The 24,719-nt window shown below is 37.4% G+C and overlaps 1 protein-coding gene across 3 annotated transcripts in view; it reads left to right on the forward strand.

Moving 5' to 3' along the window:
- ERCC6 (ERCC excision repair 6, chromatin remodeling factor) overlaps positions 1-18,593 on the forward strand; it is a 46,090-nt gene extending 27,497 nt beyond the window's left edge. For 2 of the 3 annotated variants that reach the window (XM_051801276.1, XM_051801275.1), the window contains 13 exons: positions 3,527-3,697; positions 4,140-4,316; positions 5,633-5,749; positions 7,141-7,236; positions 8,958-9,176; positions 9,896-10,006; positions 10,447-10,566; positions 11,591-11,685; positions 13,568-13,713; positions 13,796-14,500; positions 15,071-15,272; positions 15,593-15,671; positions 16,093-18,593. In XM_051801276.1, the coding sequence (XP_051657236.1) occupies positions 3,527-3,697; positions 4,140-4,316; positions 5,633-5,749; positions 7,141-7,236; positions 8,958-9,176; positions 9,896-10,006; positions 10,447-10,566; positions 11,591-11,685; positions 13,568-13,713; positions 13,796-14,500; positions 15,071-15,272; positions 15,593-15,671; positions 16,093-16,518 (2,664 nt within the window). In that variant the 3' untranslated portion in view covers positions 16,519-18,593. The remainder of the gene's footprint in view (positions 1-3,526; positions 3,698-4,139; positions 4,317-5,632; positions 5,750-7,140; positions 7,237-8,957; positions 9,177-9,895; positions 10,007-10,446; positions 10,567-11,590; positions 11,686-13,567; positions 13,714-13,795; positions 14,501-15,070; positions 15,273-15,592; positions 15,672-16,092) is intronic. The other variant, XM_051801278.1, reaches the window with a different exon arrangement.
- Positions 18,594-24,719: the final 6,126 nt, after the last annotated feature.

The raw sequence follows: 24,719 nt of genomic DNA on the forward strand, positions 1-24,719 counted from the left end.
AAACATTGAGTGCTCTGAGACCTCTAAGGATGAGAGAAAACAAAGAAGTAAATCTAATGTAGTGTATCACAAATACTGTTTTATTTATGATATAGAACACAAGGTAAGGAGAAGAAAGCTCTGCAAGTGTTGGAAAAACAGCCTTCTATACAAAGAGCTTGTCCTGTTGTTTCAAAACTTCTGTTGGCACATGAATATTTGTAAGTTGTAGAATGTAAGAGTGAACATGAACTTTAGTTGTCTTGTTTAACATAGCATATATGGAAGGAGACTGTGTTTTTTAAGTTCGAGGCTGAACTTCTAATTTCTTGATCTTTAGAACAGGTAACACTGAGTTTAACAGTTCTTTAATGATAATTACATAGCATTTGTAAAACTGCAACTTTGCATTCCCTTGTTCTGGTCAAATGCAGGACACACAACACAACCCTCAAAAGCATTGTCAGTTCATGCTGTGAAACCATCTACTTGAAGATGCCTACACATTGAAAACTTTAGACCTTCTACTCTCACAGTAGAGTACATAATCTACATGCAAACAAAATAAACCTCAGGGGTTATGGTTATCAGCTCACTCCACATGACTGTATATGGAACTTTAGCCAAAGGATCTATTTCTGAGTTGAGGACCAAACTCAGATAAACTTAGTATCATGCCCCAAGAAGCAGCATTCTTGATAAATATGTGCTAAGTGCTTTAGCTCTTTTTATTGCAACTTTTACATTATTAAACATTGTAATGTGTTCTTCTGAAGCCTCTTCGTGGTGCCATTTAGATTGTTTTATTGGGGGCAGGGAAATAATAAAGAGGTTTTATATGTTGCATTTATGGATCTCCAGGCTTAATGGTTGGTTATGAGATGTGATAAGTCTGCTGAAGAGTGCGTTTTTGATTCACAAGTGAAATATGGTTGTGTGACTAGATATTATCTCTGTATTCACACTTGCTCAAAGGTATCTGAATGTTTAGAGAGTTTTGTAGTTATCACTAGTCTATTTCTTTAATTTGAGTCTTAGTATATACATTTCTGTCTAAGAAAATTACAATTTTTAATACATAATACATAATAATTCAGAATTTGGGTCCTCTTAAACCTTTTTTCAAAGACTGCTTTATCCAAAAAAAGATAAACATTATTTCTGGAAGTCAGAAAAATTGTCCTGTTTTTGTACACTCAGAAACAAACTTGTAGCTACATTGAGGTACCAACAGGAAAAAAGAATTTACTTAAAGGTGTGTCCTTAGAATAAATCATAAATATTTTGGCCTTAGGAAGTATTGTTTGCCAAAAATCATCCAGTACATTGCTTGTGTCCCAGTGTAGATAATGCAACACAATCAACTTATCACCCAAAGTTAGGAGAAAATACTGTCCTTGAATTTTAAAGGTCTGAAGTACTGTGCTGAGCAGAAATGTAAGTTCATAATTACTCAATCTACTCACATGTTCCTCTATTCATTAGCATCATAAAAAGATCAGAGTTGAGAATTTAAAAACTAGCTAATGGCTGTCTTATCTTTTGGCATTAGTAGGATTTGTCTGTCTTAAGCAAATTTTTTTTTTTTTTTTTTAGTTTAACAGTACATATCCTGAAATATTTCACTGAACTGTATTGCTCACAAAAAAATAAAATTAAATTAAACATACTTTAATCTAACCAAACAAGAATTGTGAATTAAGTAATACATTATAAAATAGCATACATTCTGAAATGCCACACCCTCAAAAGAGTGTGTATCCAATATTAAATCTGTTACCATATTTTAAAATATTTAAAATTACTCCAAGAGCTGCACCTAGAGTGAAGGCAACCTCTGAGAAAGTACCTAATGCAGTAAAATGAGAGTTAGTGTTATAGTGTGAGTTGATAAAATTGTGTTGTATTTCTTCATTGTCAGCACAAATCCTTGTTTATTAAAAATTTAGCTTGAAGGAAACTTTAATTAATTACAGGTTCAGTAAATCCTGACTAGGATTCTGCTGTGGTGTGTTTACAGTGAATGGCCTTCATGTGCCTGTGTTTCACTTCTGTTCTCTCTGCTACCTGACAGCGTGATTTATGGCTGTTGTTTTCTACTGGTCCACTGTTTGCCCTCTAGGAGGGATTGGTCTCTTGAGCCTCCATAATAACAGCAGCACTTTCACAAAACATCTTTTAATGACAAGAGTGTAGCATTCTGTAAGTCAGGCTAATTGCAGACATACCCTATTAATTGCAAAAATTAGGAGAGGTTACATATTTTACAAGCTTTTAATTTTAAATCGCCCGAGATGATTTGTCGTAAGTGTTTGGGTAGAGATGTCTACAATATTCTAGGATAGGCCCTTGCTGACACTCGAGAAATGTTGCAGACTGGATAATATGCATTGTAGAATTAAGCTTTGGGTGTCCACACCTGCCTAGAAATCATACTCTCCCTGTAATGCAAATTGTTTTGAAGATTGCATATTCTCTTGAGAATCGTGATATCAACATTAAATAACGTGTTGTGGTTTTATCAGGAGATGATAATCAGAAAGTAGAAATTCTTGAAAAGTTCAGGTCATAAGAGCTTTAAATCTTGGAGTATGTGTAAGCAACTAATTTTACAATAAAAGATCATGGACTTTTTAACTTACCTCACTTTTTGAGATGGATTTTTCCTTTTTTTTTTTTTTGTTGGATTTGTTTGGGGGGGTTTTGTTGGGTTTTTTTGATTTTATTTTCTTAAAGGCGTTTCAAGTAATAAGGATTTTGTCTTTCCTGTAGCAAATTCAGTGGTGGTTCTACTTTCTTTTTTTCTTTTATATTGGATATGTTTCTTTCATCTAGAATTGCTTCTCAGCCCATCATCTTCTGTTTAAGTCTTCTAGATTTGTATGTGGAGGATAAATGCAATAGAGATGAGTTTTGAGTGCTGTGAAAAGTGGCACAGGCTGTCTCTGCCCTACATAATTTGCAACTATAAAGGCTAGTAAAAACTTGGGGAAAGGTTATAGCTTAAAAGAGAAGCACAGTATTTGAAGATTGATAACAAATATTAATCCTATTAATGAGAAAGGTTAGACAGAATTTAGAATTAACCAAATAGATTCTTTTTTTGTGATTGTTTTTCAGTTTTTCACTTGTTTAATTTTACTCTAATGTGCTAAATCTTGCTTGCAGCACACAAAGCTGGGTTTGTGACATGCATATTGGAGAACTTGAAGAAACCGGTTGCATTAATCAAATCCAGTGTTTGCTTTTTTAGGCATTGTCTTTAAAAAATTAAAAATAAAAACCACTGTTTCCTTTTGACCAGACTTCAGGTCAAATTCTGATCTGTTATAACATAGTATTCAAGTGCTTGAAAATTCTTTTACAGATGACCTTAGAACCATATAATCAAAATCTATGCTTTTTTTTTTTTTGCAATGTAAATTATATATCTGCTTTTACAAAACTTTTTATACATACCATGGATAGCAGACTTGTATGTGTGTAGTTCAGTAGGTTTGAGATTTCTGTCTCACTGTTGCTGACAACGTGCACCTTTTGCTTTTAGGTGAAGCTAATTCATGAAATTGCTTCATGCCATGGAATTCTCATTACATCTTATTCCTACATTCGACTGATGCAGGACAACATCCACACGTATGATTGGCATTATGTGATTCTGGATGAGGGTCACAAAATCCGAAATCCAAATGCTGCAGTCACGCTTGCATGCAAGCAGGTACTTTATAAAAAATAAATTTGTGCTCAAGGGAGGAGATTCCAAGATCTAAAAGCCTATCATAAAAATATACGTTTGATCATTAATAAAGAATAAAAACATAAATCACAATGGTTTGTATTTGACTATTTAATTTACTTAGCATTTTTAATGCATTTACATGAGTAAATTTACAGCAGTATGGTAAAGAAAAAAGTTAGATATTTTAAGTTGCATAGTAATTTACCATTGGGTATAAATGTCAGATTGCTGGTGTCAATTTTCTACCAATAGTTTATGGACAGTATATTGCAGAAAGCTGTTTTATTCACAAATATGAGGCCACATATTTTAACATGAGAATTCATTGATGGTAAAATTGAATATCATCTGAGGCAGGAGATGGGTTACATCATGAACCATGAAAATAACTTTCTTTTGGTTTTGTGGTTTTTATTAATAGTTCCGCACACCCCATCGAATCATCTTGTCTGGCTCCCCTATGCAAAATAACCTAAAGGAGCTCTGGTCCCTCTTTGACTTTATATTCCCAGGAAAACTGGGAACACTTCCTGTGTTCATGGAGCAGTTTTCTGTCCCGATAACCATGGGAGGATATTGCAATGCCTCTCCTGTCCAGGTAAATGCATCAAAAATAGCACTTTGCTTGAAGGAAACTGTTATGTTGTTTCTAAACTGACATCTAAATGTACTTCATGCTGTATGTTCTAGACACTACACTAACCCAAAAAAGAACTGCATGTGTGTTTTACTGCTGCATGTACAAAAAGAACTGTTCAACTAAATGAGACCATTTCATTTATATGGGGGGTACAGCTTATACAAAGGGTTTTCTTGTCAAAAGCCCTGAAGTTTGTGTCATTAGAAGTATTCTTTGATGTGAAGTAAAGATAAACAAAATGGGGTGGAAAATGACTATCTTATATTTTGATGTACTTAAATAGAACTTTCCTGTTCGATATGAAGCTTTGTCAAATTATGCAATAACAGGAATCCTTAAATCCAAACTGAAAACTATTTTTATTTTAAAAGGTAAAGTAGGTGTTGGAAGTCTGAAAGTAGAGAAACAAATTTTGAAAGCAAAAATTATTTGGAAAATGATTTTTAGTAAGTATGTCTATTAATCTTTGTAGTTGTGGTTCTCAGTATTGCCTGAGAACATTTTTCAAATTAGATGATAAATTAATTGTCTGCATCATAATCTGCAGACTAATTTTTGTATAAATGTTAAGAAAGTTGTATCCTTTTAAATCCTCTTTGTAATGCACACATGCATTTCTAAAGTTTTATTTTATTTTTGAGTGTAAGTACTTCCCTTTTCTAAATCTAAATTGGACTTTCAATTTGGTTTTTTACATATTAGTAATTTATTATATTATTTGTTTTGCTTTAAGAGAAATTAAGTTGGTTTTAGCTATTATGTACAGCTATTACCCATCTCACACATCCATTACCCATTACAGAACCATATGCTCCATTTAAAGCCAGAGTGACCTTTAGTTTCTGTGATCATGGGGATTTTCTTGTACTGATTTTTTTTTTTAATAGTCTCAAGTGACCACTAATCTTCACTTATTGTCTAGTAACCACCATTGCTGCAGGCTTCTTTTTTGATCTTCAGTATGTGTATTAGCACTTTTTCTTGAGGATTTTAGTTTTGTGTAGATTTATACTCACTTCTATCTTTGGTTTCTAATTAAATATTTCTGGTCTCTTTTAAAGACAAATCTGTGGTGTCTCAGGAAGACTTATTCAATTTTATTGTCGCTAGCATGAATTGTATTGCAATTATTATTGTATTGAATATGTAACTTTAGATCCATGTAAAATATAAAACATCTAATTTTATTAGAATTTTCCTATCACTAGTGATGGAATTTTGCTTGTTGCTAAAATTAATATCAAGAACTTTTGCTTTTTTCTTCCTATTTTCAGGTAAAAACTGCATACAAATGTGCCTGTGTGTTACGGGACACCATAAACCCCTACTTGCTGCGAAGAATGAAGGCTGATGTAAAAATGAGCCTTTCACTTCCAGATAAAAATGAACAGGTTTGTTTATCTTCACTACTAGATCTGAGTCCTTTCCCTTCCCAAAACTCAATCTTTCTTAGTCATTTGGAAATAATTTTTGCTAATAGCAGTTGAAATGCTGTTTTAACTAAAGAGAAGATGTAGAGCTTTCAAGATTCATATTCTCTTCACCAGTGTTCTGAGTATTAAATGGTCACAGTCTTGCAGGGTCTCTGTGAGTGCACTTGTCTAAAAAACAAAGGATAGATGAAGTGTGGTCAGGTCTGCTTAATACTGTGCATAGAAATGAATTGCCTGTCTGTTTCCTTTTTCACAGCAGGAAACACTTCAGCATTATTTCCTGCTGTAAAAATATTAATTTGGGCAGGAAGTAATAGAGAAATACTTGATGGCAGTTGTTCATCTTGCAAGCTAGCTGACCTATACATTTTAATAAATTTCCAAAATATTATGCCTTTTGATGTGAAACTTGTTTGCTTTACCATGAGGTGGAATGTTTTTTTAGGAAACATTTTGACTCAAAGTAGAGGAGGTTGAAAGTATTAGTTAACTAAAATTCCTACAAATACTCACTTGTGGTAATTATTAGACTCTTCTGCTACTCAGGTTTCAGTGCTTCAGGCTTTCATGTTTTCTTCTGATTCTCTTCCTGTCTTCTCCCTCTAAAAGAGAAGTAGACGTGCTAGCCTTTGTAAGACAGTGCTGAAGGGTACATAATAAACGAGTAGGCCATACTCAGTTTCTGCTGGTCAGTCTAATGATCCTTTTTAATCAATTTTAATTTCTACGTACTTTAAAGTGTACTGGGCTACTTAATCTAAAGAATGCAATCATAAACAGATGAAACAAATTTGATTTTTGTTCTGGTCAGTCAGAAGGCACTACCTCAGTTTGACTTACAGCATTATGTTGGGTGCCTTGCAGGATGCAAGGAAGTGTTTTGTTCCATTTTAGCCCATCAAAGCATCTGAAAAATCATTATATGCTCACACTCAAAGTCTAATGACAGATCACATGTGCTAAACTTCCCATGAGGTAGTAAGAATTTGCAAGTTGTAAGGGACGTAGCAGACCCACAATGGAAAGCACTTCCTGTAAACATAGCTTCGAGAGAACACTAACGCTGCACAGTTACCTCATTAAAGCTGGAAAATGGCAGCACTTTCAAAACTAAAGCAATTTAAGGGGAAAGCATAAATGGGAAAGAGCACATAAAACCTCATGAAACTCATTTTACTGATTATGTTCATTCTCTAAAAATTATATTTTTTTTATTTCTGATTATTTCTATACAGTATCTTTTAACTTAGTATTTCAGTATGTCAGGCATCTGTGAAGCTTCACTGTAGCGCATTGTAAAGTTTTAAAATTCACACAGGTTGGGCTTGAGTGGTCGTTTTGTTTTGTAGGTCCTCTTTTGCCGTTTGACAGAGGAGCAACGTCAAATCTATCAAGATTACATCAACTCTAAAGAAGTTTACCAGATTCTCAATGGAGACATGCAGGTGGGCATTAATAAGGATAATGACAGGTAGAGTTTGGTGGATAAAGTCAGGGACTGGCCTTTGCATTCTTCTAGCTGGCTTCTGAGGAGAAAGGGAAGCACACTGATCTCAGTTCTGCTTTGTAAATGTCTACTTTTTTGTTCTCAATAAATGTTATATGAAATATGTGGAGTTAGTGATCCATATGTAGTGACATGACCAGATAAAAGTAGGATTGGAATGGGGATCTTGGAAACAAATCATGGCTATTGGATGACCTGTTGTAGGTAACTGCATACATGCTTTTAATTAGTTGCAGAAGTGAAGCAAAGGAAAAACATAATTTGGTGTGAGAGTACAGTTCAGGTGTGATAACTTTGTGATGCAACAGTTGATGGTTGCAGAATCTTAACATATAGCAGAGCAAATAGCAAGCATCCTTGTTATTGTCTTATTAGTCACTTCTCAACATCTGCCTCCATCCTCACAGTGTAAGTGTTGAAATTGCTGTGGCCAAGGTGACAGGAGTAATTGAAATACAGTTTCAAATGCTAGCTGTTGCCTGTGTAAAATGTCTGTTCTTCTCTTTGACTCCTACATTGCACACATCTGATCCCTTTGGCATTTTTATGCATGCAGTGAATGTTTCTCCCTTCCATTTTAGCTGCAGGATACAGATCTGTTGTTTATAAGAGGAGAGATAGTATGCCTTGGCTATAATGTGTAGTTTACCACATTTTCTTATCCTGTGAAATCCTTTCTCCCCTCATACACAGTGGTTCCAGTCGGTTGTTTGGTCAATACAGCCAAATGCAATATGTATTGCAGTTCCATACAAAGCACATGTTGTCCTTATTCCTGTTCTGAATGTTTTTATATTTTTCCAGGTCTTGCAAAAGGTATAGTGGCCAAGTTTTTTCAAGTGCCTGGCCATTTTAGTTATTCCAGTGAAAATTATTTTAAGGAGCTTGATCTTTGAGGTGGCTTGTACAAGACTATCTGCAGAAATTTCCCAAAGATGTTACAGAATGGGCTATCATATTTGCTAGGGTTTTGAAAATTTTGGATAGTAAATCCCAGTGCTTTTATTAGATGTTTTGTGTGACAGCAGCAAATCCCAGCTGAAAAACAAAAACCCCATTGTCCAAACAAACCATAAATTATGAGCAGGCTCATCCAACTTGTGGTGCTAGAAGACAGGGATTTGCTGTTTCAAGCTAGCTCTTTTTAATGAGTGCTCATTATATCAGAAGAATAAATAACACTTGTAATATTATTGAATAAATAACTGAACAGAACCCTTCTAAATGGCATCAAAAGTGGTAATTTCAGCTTTTTATGTTTGTTCAAATATTTTTACTCATATGTTCTTTGTTTCCCTGCACTTTAGTGGGTATACTTACTATACTCAAGGTCTATCTTAAGTTACCTGCTAATATGGCAGCAGCTGGAAGGAAGGACACAATAACTTCAAGAAACAAACTTGATGAAAGTTTTCCTTTTGAGTAGGAAAAATTCGACTGTGAGTTACAGCTAAGGACTGCTTTTGCTGATGTGGAAATTGTTGCAGAATTCTCTTGTCACCAGAATAGACTCATAAGAAAATAAAGTTTCATTGACCTTCTCTTATACTGAATCCATTGCTGTTTATTTTTATCGCTGATTATTTTTCTCAACCACAACCTTTATAGATACAAGTATTTGTCATAAAAATAAAAATACTTTTATCATGTGTTCTTTAGATTCTCTTAGGACTATCAACTTTGAGAAAGATTTGCAACCACCCTGACTTTGTCGCTGATAGTACCAGCTTTTCAAAGAGTGTACCAGATGCTGAAGTGGAGGAATCAAATCAGTTTGGATATTGGAAACGTTCTGGAAAAATGATAGTGGTAGAATCCTTGCTGAAAATATGGCACAAGCAAGGTCACAGAGTGTTATTTTTTACTCAGTCAAGACAGGTAAGATGAGCTACTTGGTTTTAGTTTTAGTTATCACTAAAACTAAAAACAGTGTGTGTGTGTTCCAACAAGATTTGTGATTAGAACCACCTTTTGTAGTGTCCTTCTCAGAAAATTACGATCTTACTGAAAAAAAATGATGAAAATTACTAATATTTGGAATAATTGGAGACCAGTTCCCAAGCTCAGTAAGCTTTACTGGAGTGACAGAGTGCTGTGGCAGTGTTGCCCAATTTCAGTATGCTGGGTCAAAACTCATATCAGTTGTACCCATATCATAGCAAGCTGTCCCTGCTGTGTAGCTTCAGGATAGAATTGGTACTCAGTTTGTGTAATGCATGTGCATGTCTAATCCTGAGAACTGTGTGTGTTGGGCCGGTAACTCAGTGACCTTCATTTGTTTTCCCTCTGTAGTCACGACTTTGTCTTGCTTCTGAGGATTCCCTTGGAATGCTGCACCATTTATCTGTTTAAGTTCTGAGACTATGGACTTTCCAAACCAAGCACAAACATTCCACTTATGCGTTCAGCAGTGAAATAAGTAATTTTCTTCCCCAATTACATAAGTAAATTTTCTGTTCATTTAAGATTCACGAGTTTTTGTTTGTCATCTTGGTCGTTTGATTAACACTGCAGTTCATACCACAAATTCTTATGGATTGATCAAGTAGTTGCTGTCTTCAGATCTGGATTTCATTGAATTTTTTCCATCACAACAGATGATGCAGATACTTGAAGTCTTTGTGAGACAGAGAAACTATTCCTACCTCAGGATGGATGGCACCACAGCAGTAGCTTCCAGACAGCCTCTTGTAACAAAATATAATGAGGTGAGGTGTTACATCCCATACATGAATGACCATTAGTGAGTATGGCTAAGTTCTTGCATTCCTCTTTGGTGTGTTTTTAAATATACTGCATCAGGTTTGAGACACAAAACTGGGGAGTTATGTCAAATGAAACAACTTAGTGAGAGAGCAGAAAAAAGTCATCACTTCTTTCACACTTAAATTGGGTTTTCTGCTAAGAAAAAAAACAGTTGAGAAGGGGGAAAAGAAATTTTATTGGACAACAGTAAATGAAATTTAGATTAGACTACTTTTTTTTGTCAAAATAGATACTAGATGAACAAGGAAATTTATTCCTTCTCTTGACCCTCTTTGCATCTTTGTAAATAATGCTGATAATAAAAGATTTCAGGAATTAATTTATTTTTTTAATGTTACACTTTGGTAATTCTTACTTTAGTAAATTCTCTCTTGTGTTATAGGACAAATCCATATTTCTTTTTCTCTTAACAACTCGTGTTGGTGGCATTGGTGTTAACTTGGTTGGTGCTGACCGGGTTATTATTTATGATCCTGACTGGAATCCCAGTGTAGACACACAGGTGAGTTTGTTTTATTACATTCCATTTACCAGCTAAGCTGAAACAAAACTGAAGATGAAATTACATTTATCTCCTCAAGTAGTGTTAAAGCACTGTGTAGCTCTTTCCAAGGTTGCAGTTCCCAGCAGCGGTCTCTTAGGGTGCAGTTCCACATTATGATATACTCTTGTGGCAAAACCAATTTAAGTGGTTCCCACCACATCCCCTTTATGTTGTTACATCTTACCACTCTTCAATATTGTCAATTCTTGTAGTCAAACAAACAGTTCAAATGGCCTGTGTTTTTAAAATGAATAAACCGGATGTTTTTGACGGGAGAGTACAGCTGTGCAAGCTGTTGAACCGATATAACTGTTCGTGGTGACAGTGCAGGGTAAGAAAAGGAGAACAAGTGTTGCTCAAATTGGCTTTGTCACTAGATAATGATATGTAGCTATGTCCTTTGAATGCTGCTCTAAGCCAATATTGTTAAAAGTCATGCTTTATCTCAGGGTGTGATGGGACTGGTTCATCAGATCTCATAGTAGTATGTAGTGCTTATGTGTTTGAGAGAAAAAACTTTTTGATAGAATCCTACATAGCTCTGAGATCTACATGTCTCTGACTTAGAGTGGTATGTATTAGTGGTTGATTCAAGATGTTCATAGGAAAGCTTTCAGTTAAGAAAAAAGAATAAAAATTCAAAAGAAAGGTGTATATTAAAGCTCTGTTGTAAAATAGATCCCTACTGGAATAAGTCTATATAAACTACTTATTCTAGATAAAAGTTCCAATTTTAATATAATTTTATTGATAATTTTTACATAGATTTCTTGGTACAGTTGGAGACTTGTCTTTCTACATATGTAAACTTTCTAAATCTTGTTCTTCTCCTGCTGAGTTAGTTGTCATAATGCTGTAGAAATACCACTTCTTGAACTATGTTAAGTGTCCAAACTAAGTTTGAAACAGTGATATCATTAGCTCCCTGTCAGACACATGTTTAAGAGGCTAATGTCTGATAACCAAACCTTTTGTGTTCCAGGCTCGGGAACGTGCTTGGAGAATAGGCCAAAAGAAAGAGGTGACTGTGTACAGGCTTCTCACTGCAGGTACTATTGAAGAGAAGATATACCACAGGTCAGTCAGAATGTTTTCTTGGATACAACTGCAAGCTCAGGAAAATGCTTGTAGCGACTCAAGGTGGTGCAACACTGACATACCCAGTGTGCATGTGCTCACATGGCTTATAACTCCCAACCTTGGTCATGATGGGCACATTGCACAAAGCTTTTTAAAATTTCTCCTGAAAAATGGACCTTCTTCTAGTATTAGACTCCCAGCTTCAGGGCTATGCTGCTCCCTGTCAGCTCCAAGACCCACCTGCTAAATGTACCTTATCAGTCTGTTCCAACATCTGTGTGCAGCACACACTGGAAAAGAGAGTATGAGGCATAAACAGAAAATAGTCAGCACCTTACTCAGAACGTGAGACTCAACAAGTTTGAAATGCAAATTGAAATCAACGAGTTCTTTATATTCTCCTTGGGATATATCAAGATGTATATGGTACATACATCCATTTACTACTGTGCAAACCCAATTTGATTTTATTCCCAAATCATTCCAAAGTGAAAGAATTAAATCCAAATAACCACCAGTCATATTCGTGTTATTTATTCCAAAATGTAGCTAAAGCCTTTAAAGTTGCTTGCATTTTGAAATCAATGAAATCTTTTTATTTTGCTTTCCAATTCATCTTTCTCAGTAGTTAGCTTCACTCACATGAATTCCAAATGAATGTACATGGGAATCCTCTGTCTAGGCATTACTCTTCAGAACTGAAATATCCTTTTGGAAAACTCAGATGAATGAAAAGCTCTAGATGATGAAATGCCAGCACTTATTGAATGCCTTTTTTAATCTGTTTTGCCACATGGACACAAAGCATCCGCTGTTGGTTGGCTTCCATCCCTCTGGCATACTTGTGTTTAAACAACACTGACCACATCAAGGAATTGGACTCTAAGGGTCAGCACAACCATCAGAAATTCATTTCTTTCCAGAACCGTGCAATGGACTGTGAACTTAAAGCAACTGTCTTTTCTCTTTTCCTGTGTGTTCTTCCCTGCAAATATGTGATCATCATTGCAGGAAGCTATGAAGCTCAGATAATCTTTAAAAACTTTATGAAGTCTTTTGGTGGATACTTGCAGTAGCTGATGCTTATGCTTAAACTTAGTTTTCAACAACTAGATTTAAAAGTAGTTTCACTGTGTAATGTACACAGAGCCAAAAACATGATAAAAACAGTTCTAAAAAACTGATTTCCAGTTTTATTTAGGGATGTATTTTTTGTAGAGAAAAAATAGCTTTTACTCTAGGCACTGTGTAGTACAAATAGAGCATAGAAGTAGTTTTACCAGTACTAGAAGATTTTTTGCATCTCAGTTCTCTCCCAGATTTATTCCTGTTAGTCCTCTGCAGGTGGGCTCTCTTTTTCCCTTCCTCTTAACCACAAGTGTGATTTCCCTTTTCAGTGGCTGTCATCCAGTCATCACAATCAAACTGAGCTACTCTGTTGCTTTTGATCCCTCCAATCAATTGAACATGTAAAATGTTGTCATTTTGACAAGCTCTGGTTTTTCTTTCAGGAGTTTTCTGATAGTTTTATTGTAACATGCAAGCTTTTCAATTTTAATGGACAAAAAAAAATACTAGCTGTGAAATTATTTATTGCTTAGTTAAGGGATGCCTCGTAGGACATCTCAGGATGGTGGTTACCTGTTGTGTTATGGGGCTGTTGCAAAATAATAAATCTCTGCGTTTAACAATTTCCTTGGTTGTTTTGAAAGTTACTAACTCAAGATTGTTTTGGAAACTAACATAATCTTCCCACTGCTTAATTGTTCTGCAGGGTAATATTTGTGCTTATACAGTTTTCTGTTTAAGTACTGTATTCAGTACTTAAACATAGCTAGACATTGTTTTATGCACAAAGTACTTTTTTTTCTTATTTTAGACAAATCTTCAAACAGTTTTTAACAAACAGAGTGCTGAAAGACCCTAAGCAGAATCGCTTCTTCAAATCCAATGACCTTTATGAACTCTTTACTCTGAACAGCCCAGATGTGTCTCAGGGGACAGAAACAAGTGCTATTTTTGCAGGTACATGTTTTTTTCTATTTGTTTAGAAGAGAAAATGTTTTAAGTGGTTGTTAAATGGATACTTATTTCATTCATCCCTCAGGTACTGGTTCAGATGTTCAAGTCCCAAAGCCATCTCATAATGGTACTTCTAAACGTGATCTCCATCTTGCAGAAAGCAGCTCACACAAGAAGAGCAAGTCCTCCAATTCCTGCTCAACCACACACATGAAAGATTCTTCTTCTAAAGCAATAGAGACAAGTGAGGAAACCAAAGGAAATTTGGAATCCTTTGACCAAAACAGCTATGCAAAAGATAATGCACAAGATACTACTGATACAAATTCACTGAATAAATGCAAGGAGGAACACTTGGACAGTGGCAACAAATCTGTGTCCCAGTCGTTGCCATGCGATGCGGGGTCTTCAGAGGATGCCAAAAGTCTCACTGCTGTGGTGGCTGATGAAGTACATGGAGCAGCTAATGAAAATGCCAAGGCAGATTTTAGCCTTACTTGTGATGCAGCTGGCTCCTGGGAAAAGCAGGAAGCTAAAACTGAAGATGGGCAGATAGATAATAATCATTATAAATGTATCTCAAAAACAAAGCACAAGGTGGCTGTGCTGTCACATGAGAGCCACAAAGATGAGTTTAAGAAGAAACATCACAAAGATGCCAGATTTGAAGGAAAACGCATTCCTCATCTAGTGAAACAAAAACAGTACAGAAGGGAGAACAGTGAAGAGAAGGAGGAAGACTCAAAGAAAAATGATGATTATGTCTTGCAGAAACTTTTCAAAAAATCAGGTAACAGTTCTTGTTCTTAAACAGAGGTTTAACCTATGCAAATGAGGGAAAGAGCAGTTCTGTTACTCTGATAGTTAGAGCTACAATACAAAACTTGTTTATTATGTTACTGTGGTGAGACCTTAAGATGTTCATAATTTAAATGCAACATTTATGAATGTGCTAATTACCTTGGCCCCAGCAGTTTAGATAGACCTGCACTTCTGGATATATAGAAGTAATGCAGTGTTTCTCCTGGAAATAAGGATGTAATCAACCTTCATTTACACAAGGGTTTCACTTCTGTCTGTCCTGTCCATAACAATGGAAATGATCAATTTACCAACATAATTGCCAGATCTGTTATGAATAATGACCTCATCAGCACACCAGAAGTGATTTACTGTCAAATTGATTACTTAACTCATATAGAAAGGGGTTCTCGTTAGGAATGACTGTACTGATGTGCTTAGTATAATCAACATGAGAAAGGAAAAATGTTACTGTGGCATTCACTTAAAAAGTGAGTATTTGATTTTCATGTAAATTAGCAGATGTCCTCCTTCACCTCTTGAATCTTGTGGTTTTTAGGGGTACACAGTGTTCTGAAGCATGATGCCATTATGGAAGCTTCCAGTGTAGATCATGTGCTGGAGGAAGCAGAAGCAAGCAGAGTGGCCCAGAATGCCTTGAGAGCCTTAAAAATCTCTCGTCAGCGATGTTTAGGAGCTGCTTCTGGTGTGCCAACCTGGACAGGCATGAGTGGTCTTTCTGGTGCACCATCAGGAATAAAGTAAGTTCTGTCCTCACGCTGCTTTTTCAAAAACAGAAGAGTGAGTTAGGATGTTATGGATTTATCTTTTTTTGCACTTGTTATTTGCAGTAACGTATCAAAGTGGTGTTCATGTTTTATATTTAATACAGAGATGAAGGCACATTACAAGCCAAGGTAGTCTATTCTGAAGCACAAAGAAAGCATTATTGTTGCACAGTAGAACAGAAAACTTAGCAGAGGGCTCTTGAGAACCCTAAAACACAAACCCAGTCTGTCTTTGGAAAAACTGTACTAGTCATTTTGAGAAGGATGTTTGATGGATGTTTGTGGGTTTTTAGGAGACGGTTTGGTCAAAAAAGAAACTCCATGCTGCTGTCTCCACATGCCACTTGTGCATCACCTGCAAAGAAGCAGAAGGTAAGAGACATTTCTGTCTTAAGAGCTGATATATGTGAAATGTTATGATTTATGCAATAAATCTGTTTTATACTGTAGATGTCTCATAAACTTTTGTTGTATGATTATGTAGAATTCTAGAATTTTTAGTCACCTGTGAATTTTTGGTTTTTCATGTTTTAATGAAGTCTGATTGGATACAGCAGTCACAAATTGCACTGTGGTGTAGTTATCTGTCTCAAGACCAGCAATGCTTTTCTTTCACTTCCTAAGTTCTAAAGTTGAGACCAGAATATATTACCTCTTTATTGTGTATTTCAGTTGACTAAGTTTTGAGTGGTCATGTTTATGGTTTAAGTCTAAACAACAGGCAGATTTTGTTTAACAGATTCTGTGGGTCTCAAAATACAACTTCCTCCATAGTCTGTATGTTTATTTGCAGGATGCAGATCCAATAAAGAAACAAAATATAAAGAAGTGTGGTTCCAGTGAGCACTTCGATGGAAAATCTGGAGAATCGTCCAGTGCTCTAGACTCTTCATCCTTATTAGCTAATATGAGGGCAAGAAACCACTTTATTTTACCACAACAGACAAGGAATGAGGGAGATGAGAATCATCAGCCAGCACCCACCCCAGTCGAGGGTTCAACAGAATACGATGAACTGCTGGTGGATTTACGTAACTTCATAGCGTTCCAGGCGCGCGGGGACGGCGAGGCCAGCACTCGGGAGTTACTGCAGGAATTTGAGTCCAAACTGCCTGCGGCGCACTCCTGTGTCTTCAGAGAACTTCTCCGCAACATCTGCACCTTCCACAGGACCCCGAACGGTGAAGGGGTCTGGAGGCTAAAGCCAGAATTCCGATGACCTTTGACAAGCAAAGGCATCTCTCTGTCCACTTGGCTACCATTCTCCTCTCAAAGACTTACTGTTTGACTTTTAAAATTTGCAAGTATTTTGTATTCATAAATAATTACTATGAACAGTCAGTAGAGCAGGACTTGTTGCAGGCTTAGAGCTACCTTAATTTCTGATTTACACTATTTATATGAAAGTGCCATCTACCTCATAGATGAAACAATACAAAGTAGCACCTTTTCTTTAAAAGAAATCTTAATATAAATAGGATTAAGAACATATACTGACTTTTTATTACAATAAGAACCATGGATGTTGCCATGAGTTGTAAGACTTTGATTTCTGTGAAATTCCGGAAAACTTCTTCCTTCATTTCCTGTTTGTTACTTGAATGGTCACGGGGCACACAGTGTACCATTAAAAAAACAAGGGGGGGAGATGATAGTAGTTAACGTGAGAGATTCACTTGTACTGCCAAGTGCATCAGAATCACTGTATGAAACTTTCATCAGTAGTGAAAATTTTGGTTTAATGTTGGTGCTTCAGTTGTTGCCAGTATCTAGCATATACAGTATAACTTAAATCACTAACTAACTTGGAAAATTAATTCTACTGCCATGAAGGTTTAATCATAAAAAATGGGAAGCCTGGCAGAATATTGAGTTAACTGCCAATTGATAATTAAGGAAAACTTATTAAATTCCAGAACACCCACTTGCACCATAATCAGCAGTTCAGTTACAGTCCCAAACACCACTGGCAGGTGTTTGGTGCAGTGTTTCTTACCACCGAGGTGATAGTAACTGTTATGTTTGTCACAGGTGTGGACTGATAATTGAAATATCATTATATGTTCATGTGTTTCACTGTGATTTATATCCAAAATGTTCCAGTTCCCTCCTAGCACTTAAGATTTTATACCTTGACATAGGCTGGGGTGTTAGTTGGTCAGAGGGTTGATGGTGTTACTGGATTTTACTAAACATAATCACTTTTGGATGGAGACGTAGTTGGAACATATGCAGAAGTTACAGGTTATACCTTTTCTGTAGGTAGGGAAAATATCAAACATCTTGACAGTTGGATAAGTTCCAATACCCATTTTTTTTTCCAAGGAAGGAAGAACTGGGTCATTTGTAGCAAATCCAAGTATGACATTTGGTCTGTCTTCCTCGTGTGCTACACAAGGAAATCTTAAGGGGGAAAATACAGATAGATTTTGTGAAGAAAACCACATTGTTGGAGCAACATTAAATTACTGTATGGCTCAAACTAGGAACAGTTAAATATGCCTAATGTCCTTCCTATTCCTAAGCTATTAAGAGAAGGGAAAGCTAAGCTACTTTTAGTTTTTGCTTACTGTGAAATTATCTTGTTTACTTTGAGTGAAAGTACAAATATTGAAAGATGAATGGTGAAGCAAGAATACAAACTATTACTTTCTCATAAAAAAAGCCTTTAGGAGACTTCCAGTGACTTTTCCTCCTGTTTTTGCTCAGTGATAAAGGATCTGTAGAAATGTGCAAGAAGTGGTTCTTCACTGTTTCAATAACTGATCAACTGGCTTTTCAGAGGCTAGAGTTGAACAGGGCAGACAATTCAAGAATCTGTTTTCATCATGGTATTTGAAGGTGGGACTACTGCATCTTTTCTTAACATCTCTTTTTCTGATCCTGTTTGTTCACCTACATTCCCTCTTTCAAGAGAAAGATGAAAGTAATAATTTAGGGTGTAGATCTGTTGATATGACTTTAAACTGTTCAGAAAAAGAGTAAAATTGAAATTATTTTGCTCTTCTCTTCAAAGCTGTAGGGAATTTGAATTGTTTTGGTTGTCATGTCCCCATGCATCTCTACTTGCCTGAAGAACAAACCAGAAATTCAGCAGTCAGCAAAGCTACTGTTGTCACCTTATCTGTTAGTTTTGGTGTCCTGTTTTATTTACTACTCCCAATCTTAAAGACATAATTCCTTTACTAAGGAGAGTTTGCAGCTTCTCGATGATCCATTAATGTAAATAGACTTGCATGTACTTTTTATAAATCCTTGGCTTTTCTGGACTTATTAAAAAAGGAAAAACAAAAGTGTGTTGTACAAGTGTTTGGGCACAGGGGAAGAGTGGGAGTGGGGGGCCATCTTTTCCTGTATAGTGTGGCACTGACCAAATTATTTATATTATCTTTAATTATATTTCCATTTTTCATACAGTTTCAAATAATGCTTCCTAGCAACTAGTTTTTTTCCAGTACTAGCATTTGTTTAAAATGTTTAATTGACTAAATTAGTATAATACTCAAAAAATATTTTTAAGTAGTTAAAAGCATGTGTGATTAAACATCTACAGGCAGATTTATAGGTAAAAGTTTTTCTGGAACATAATATAGCTGCTATGCATTTTGAAGTAGAAGAGGGGTTTTTTTCTACTTTTATTCCATAAAACATTATTTGATTTTTGTTTGTTTAGCTTTACCTGTATAAAGTGAATTCCTTTCACATCTTCACAGAACATCTAAAGCAATTCCTGACTAATGATATTGCACAGTCAAACAAACCTTGTATTTTAAATGTCTCAGTTTCCAAATACTCAATACTATAGTTGATAGTTGCTACTTTATTTGTGCATGATTCCAAAAATCATCCATGTGGAATGACTGTGGTTTTATATTTTGTTTTCTTATCTCAGTAAAAAGGGGATAAAGAACAATCAAAGGTTAATTTAGGAATCCAGTTGGACAAAAGCATTAAATCATGTTTCGGCATGGAACAGTGAGTATAATCTTAAATTAAAAAAAAAATACCACAAGGAACTACTGATAATTTCTTTCCTGTAAAGATGCTAAAAGCTGAGCACCATACTACTCCAAAAATGTCTTGCAAGTGTAGATGATGTGACCTACCATCCACACAAATGTAGTTGAACAAAATTCTAGAAAGCTAAATAGCAAAAACTTTTTTCTGTAGGCAATTATGGGGACTGTGTGCACTTTTTGGATAAAACATGCTGCACTGATATTTTAACAGCAGAAGTTAAAACTTATCATAATTGTTCCTTCTGGTTTCAAACCATATTTAGAAAGGGAGAGGCGAAAAAAAAGGTTTAAGATTTTTTTCTCACCCCATGCTACCCTCCTTTTACATTATTCCAGATGTTTATTCTCCTCTGTTCATCCTTTTGCTGACAATGTATAGCCAACCCACACATCTCTGGTATAAAAACTGAATTCTGACCTAGAGAAAAGAGACTCTCCTAAAGGCTGTAGCCCTTTGACTCTTCTGGACTATAATGACTTACTACAAGAGAAATGTAAGATGATGAATGGATAGATAGGTAGAAATGGTGGTTAAAAATTGAGAGGAGTATTTTTAAATTCCCAGCTTCAGTCTGTGGCTCAGCCTCTTCTGAAAGGGCTGCACCATGTGGAGAACTGAGTCTACTGCAGATAACAAACGTTATCCTCCCAAATAGAGGATAGAGAAGTGGGCTTTTAAATCTGCAAGTTTTGGCTTCAGATGACAGTTACCTATAGACAGTTGTATTCAAATCATAAGGTCAACTTTTCTTTTGATTCCAAGATTGTCTAATTTTTACTGTCTTCTAGTAGTGCAGTTCTCTGTCTTTCAAGAAGCTACAATAGAAGGGAGAAGATTTTCAGAATTATTTGATGGGATTTTTGTTCTTCACTTTTGTTCTTCATAAAAAGTTTTACATTTGTGAAGACAGAGCAGATACTCAAAATCTGTTAAGTAAATGATATACTGTGTAACTTGGAAAATAAGAGCATTGGTGGGGAGGGAGGGAATTTTCTGATAGATTTTTAAATGTTACACGTTAAGATCTATCAAAAACTATACACATATAATCATACTTTTTCAGTGAGGGAGATATCCAGGCAGGCATCAGATTACTAGAAAGAGCAGTGTGAAAGTTATTATTATAGGATGTATCCCTCAGGGAAAGCTGTCACAGGAAACAGTAGCTTAAGCAACTAATTTGACAAAACAATCTTAAAGAAAACAGTAACTTGATTAATGTTTGTTCTTTTCTGTTTCTCCAACATAAGATAATTTTAAAAGAAGGATCTGAGTAGATGGATAATTAAACTGGTGGAGTAGTATCCAACTTGGATTCTTTTTGCATATTGGTGTGACTCCTATGTAAAATCTAATCATTACAGTTTAGGCAATTTTCTCTCTTTGATGGAGGAGATGTTGAAGAACTGCCATATCCCAGTGATTCAACAAGAAAGGATGGTGCAGTGTGTCTTGTGTGGGTGGTGGCTGTGCTTTCTCAAATGATGTATAAAGATAGTGAAAAAAATTAAATGTGAAGAGGCCCTGTAACAACAACATCAAAATTTGGCTTACTCTTGATGTATGGGCCAAGAAATTATTTATGTCCTTCCTAATTTTTCCTCATGTTTTAAATAAGGTAACATAGTTGCTGAGATGATTTAAAGTATGGAATAATCTACCTGTTTGGTCTTTTAGAAGTAGGAATATCTGGATTCTCCTGCTATAAACCTCTGGGTGACTTTGGATGCAGCACTATAATGCATGCTGCATTGGTTTCTCCATCTGATGGATACAGTCATCTGGGGGAAGCAATACATCTTTCTTCAAAAATGCTTCAGGAAATTATAGCACAGTATGAAGAAGTCCTGATTGGAAAAACACAGGTAATATGGCATCTTATTGTCTAGATTATTAATTCAGCAACTCTAATTTACGAAACTCTCATACAAAACTGCTGAGAGTCCAGTCTTTGAAGGGCTTGCATAGGGCACATGTCTAGGAGTCAGGATATGCTGGCAAGTCTGCACTTGGGAGTTTATCTCCTCTGGGAGAGGTATTTATATATTAGATACATGGTAAAAACACTCTCTGCTACTTAGGGCCATTTATAATTTCCCTGTTCAAACATTCAAGCTAAATGCTGAATATATGCTTACTGACTCAGTGGCTCTCCATCTACCCAGTCCTCCAGGGATTGCTATTCTGGGCTCTGGGGTGATGTCACCACTCCTACTTCACACAGTTTCGCTGACGGGGTACAGTCCTGTGCCTTCAGCTGAGACATAGGAGATGAAGCTTTCCTTAGTAATTCTTAACTTTTGTTAGCAGGTAGCCCTGTTTCTGCTGCCTCTACTATCTTTAAGAGAAGTCTGACGTCTTTCACACAAGGGCCATTCCACTTTTCTTTTTTAAATGGACCTAAGACAGCTATTATGAAGTGAGTGAAACACCTTGTGTTCTTACTCCCTGCCTGAAAAACCCAGGGATGACTGCAGTGTATCACTGCTGCATTCAGGGAGCAGAAAACTAATCTTTTTTTTTTCCTCAAAAAGAATAGCTCTGTTGTGAGTCACTAAACTAGGAACTACAGAACCTGCACAGAAAACATATGAAGTGTTAGGCAACTTGTGTTAAGAAGCAACTTCCAACCTTCCCTACCCACTAGCTCTTATTGTTTGTGCCAACACAAAACTAATGGAGGAAGGGAGGGTATATGCTGAGCTCTTAATTTCTGAATGGCAGGGTTGGACTTGCCTTTAAGTCCAAACTTGCTAAGGTTCTAAAATGTACAGTGAAAGCTCCTAAGTAAATTTTGTTCTGCCCACTGCTAATAACATTCAATAACCGTGCTTTTTCAATATTGACATCCCGCAGTAATTAATGGCATCAAAGAGGATGTGGCAGGCTACATAATAAATCCCACCATTCTTACCCACAAGCTATACCTGAAAACCAGATGACTGTGAACTCTTCAGGCTACAGACTCTTTATCCAGTCATTTGAGAGAGAAAGAAGGGAAAGCAATGCCAATGCTGAACTCTAGAGAATCCACCCAACATTTTAAGTTGTTAACTGTCTATCATAGTTCCTGAGAGATTCCCAGCTTTTCCTGGGCTCCCAAAGCCACACTGCTCACAACATGTAAGTTGAGAGAACCTATTTTTATTGCACAGAACTGGGAGGTTGGAGCCTCGCACTAATTACAAACCAGTCCGTAGTATCATCAGAGGAGCTATGACCAACTCCTGCATAAGGCTTACATAAGTGGTGAGTCATGCAGTCTTAGGAAAGAATAGAGAGAGAGGCTTTCATTATGTTGTTTGCCTAATCAGAAATATGAAAATAAAAGAACACAGCACTCAGTGGGTTACGTTTGGCTAACTGTACACTGGAATTTCTGCAGTTGCACTACGATTGAGGCATTTCATTGTTTGTGGTCCCAGCTTATATTAAACAGAGAGGATTTTTTTCATAAATCTTCGCCTCTAGGGCAGAGTTAAGGTTGTTTGGGAACCCTAGCTATGTGTTTCCAGACATTAATGTCTAGAAGCAGCACCATGAGAGTAAAACTGAAGGTATATGCCTAGGGAGGGTACTGGGAGTAAATTAAGAAACCCAAGGGCAGGGTAGGGTTTGTGAGGATAAGCATGTGAAGAAGCAGTTAAGCGGAAGCAAAGCTTTTAGGATGACTGAGAAACAGTCTCTCATAGATGATCTCTCATATCTTACTAGTCTCTTCCTGTGCTTTCAGGCAGGTAGCTGAATGGGTATTACTTCATCCATCATTGGTTAGCCATGAATTCAGATGCCTACAGCCCTTAGAAGACAACTAGAGAGTTTTGAGAATCAAGGTTGGATGAAGCTTTATGTACAGCAACAGTTTTCTTTTTACACTGGTCTGATTAACCTACCACTGCTTCTCATTTTCCTCCATTAGTCTTCTGCACCTCATGTGGCAAACTGGATCAGCAGCCTTGTGTCCTGGTGGAAAAAACAAACAAACAAAACAAACAAACAAAAAAAAGGGGGCGAAAAGCCAAAAACATAACATTTATAACTATCCATATTTTTTTAAACATGGCTACAAGAGCTGAAGGCTGGAATGAACAACAGTAGGAGGGAGTTGGAGAACCAAGTGGCCAAGGGCCAAGGAACTTCAGCATTAGGACGACGCGAGGTGAGTGCTTCCTCTGTCAGAGCTGTTTGAACACTCCAGATGAAACTTTGTTTTCAAATGGCTAATTTGGGACTGTGTGGAGCTTTAGCGTCTTTGTCTCCACCTTATTCTCCTATGGATCCACATGCTTGCTCAGTGCAAATATTCCTAACATAGTGCACCTGAGCAGAGGAGCCAGTAGACATTTCTACCTGCCCCACAACCTGCCTCCCACTGCTTTCCTGCCTGGAAAGGGAACACAGTGCAATGTGTCACAAGCAGAACAGGCACTACTGTATGAACCATCAGGAATGTATAATTGCTCCTCTCTAAGTTGCCAGACCGCCTTCAAAAGGACTTGTATGCAGGATGCTTAAGGTTTGAGTGGGTGTGTTTGGGGGATTTGGGGGTTTGTGGGGATTTGTTTTGGGGCTTTTTTCAGGAAGGGGGATGGAATCCTCTTCATCAATCAGTGGGTGGGGGAAAAAAAGCAAATTCTTCAAAGCTGGTTGACTCTGCATTTATTTAAGCCCTAAAATTGCTCTCCAGAATCTGTATGCCTCTCCCCATCCTTAATTACTTCGAACCTTGGCTGCTCTTGCTGCACTGCAATAGCAGAACCCCCGACTCTGTCCCTAAACCCTCCCCCTGGGCAGCTGTAGGGCCAGAGTTGGAGACTCAGGTGACTGCAGCAGGTTCTGTCCCGCAGCCCAGCCCATCCCGCCCTGGTAGCGGGGCCCGCACCGGCGGGGCTGCCCGAGGCTGGGAGGTGCCGAGGCTCGGGGATTCCACAGGCTGGGAGGTGCCGAGGCTCACGCCCGTGGCCCACTGTACTTTTTCATTGCTGCGGCCACGACAGGAAACAGCACCTGGGCTCAGCAATGCCCAAATCAAAGCCTTTTTCGAGGGGAGAGGAAGGTGGATGTAAAGGACAGTATTTTCACGAGTGCGGTGTTCCTCGCACATCCCTGGCCACCATGCCCCCGGCAGCCAGAGCCACCCGCGCCCGGCCGGCGACCCCTCTGATGTCAACGAGCGATGCCCCATCGAGCCCTTAAGAGCCCTTGATGGCCGGGGCGCGGCGCGGCCGCCCATGCCCGGGGCCCCTGTCCCTGAGGGCTGCGCGCCCTGCCCGGCGCTCCGCGCACTCCCCTGGCCGCGCTCAGCCGGGCCGGGCCGGGCCGGGCCCGCACAAGGGCCGCTGCCCCCTCAGCGCCGCGCGGGGCACCCGAGGCGGCCTCGCCGAGCCCGCGGTGCCGTCC

The sequence above is a fragment of the Manacus candei genome, unplaced genomic scaffold (assembly GCF_025592945.1).
Source record: "Manacus candei isolate 608988 ecotype Guabito, Panama unplaced genomic scaffold, ASM2559294v1 h1tg000050l, whole genome shotgun sequence".
Lineage (NCBI taxonomy): Eukaryota > Metazoa > Chordata > Aves > Passeriformes > Pipridae > Manacus > Manacus candei.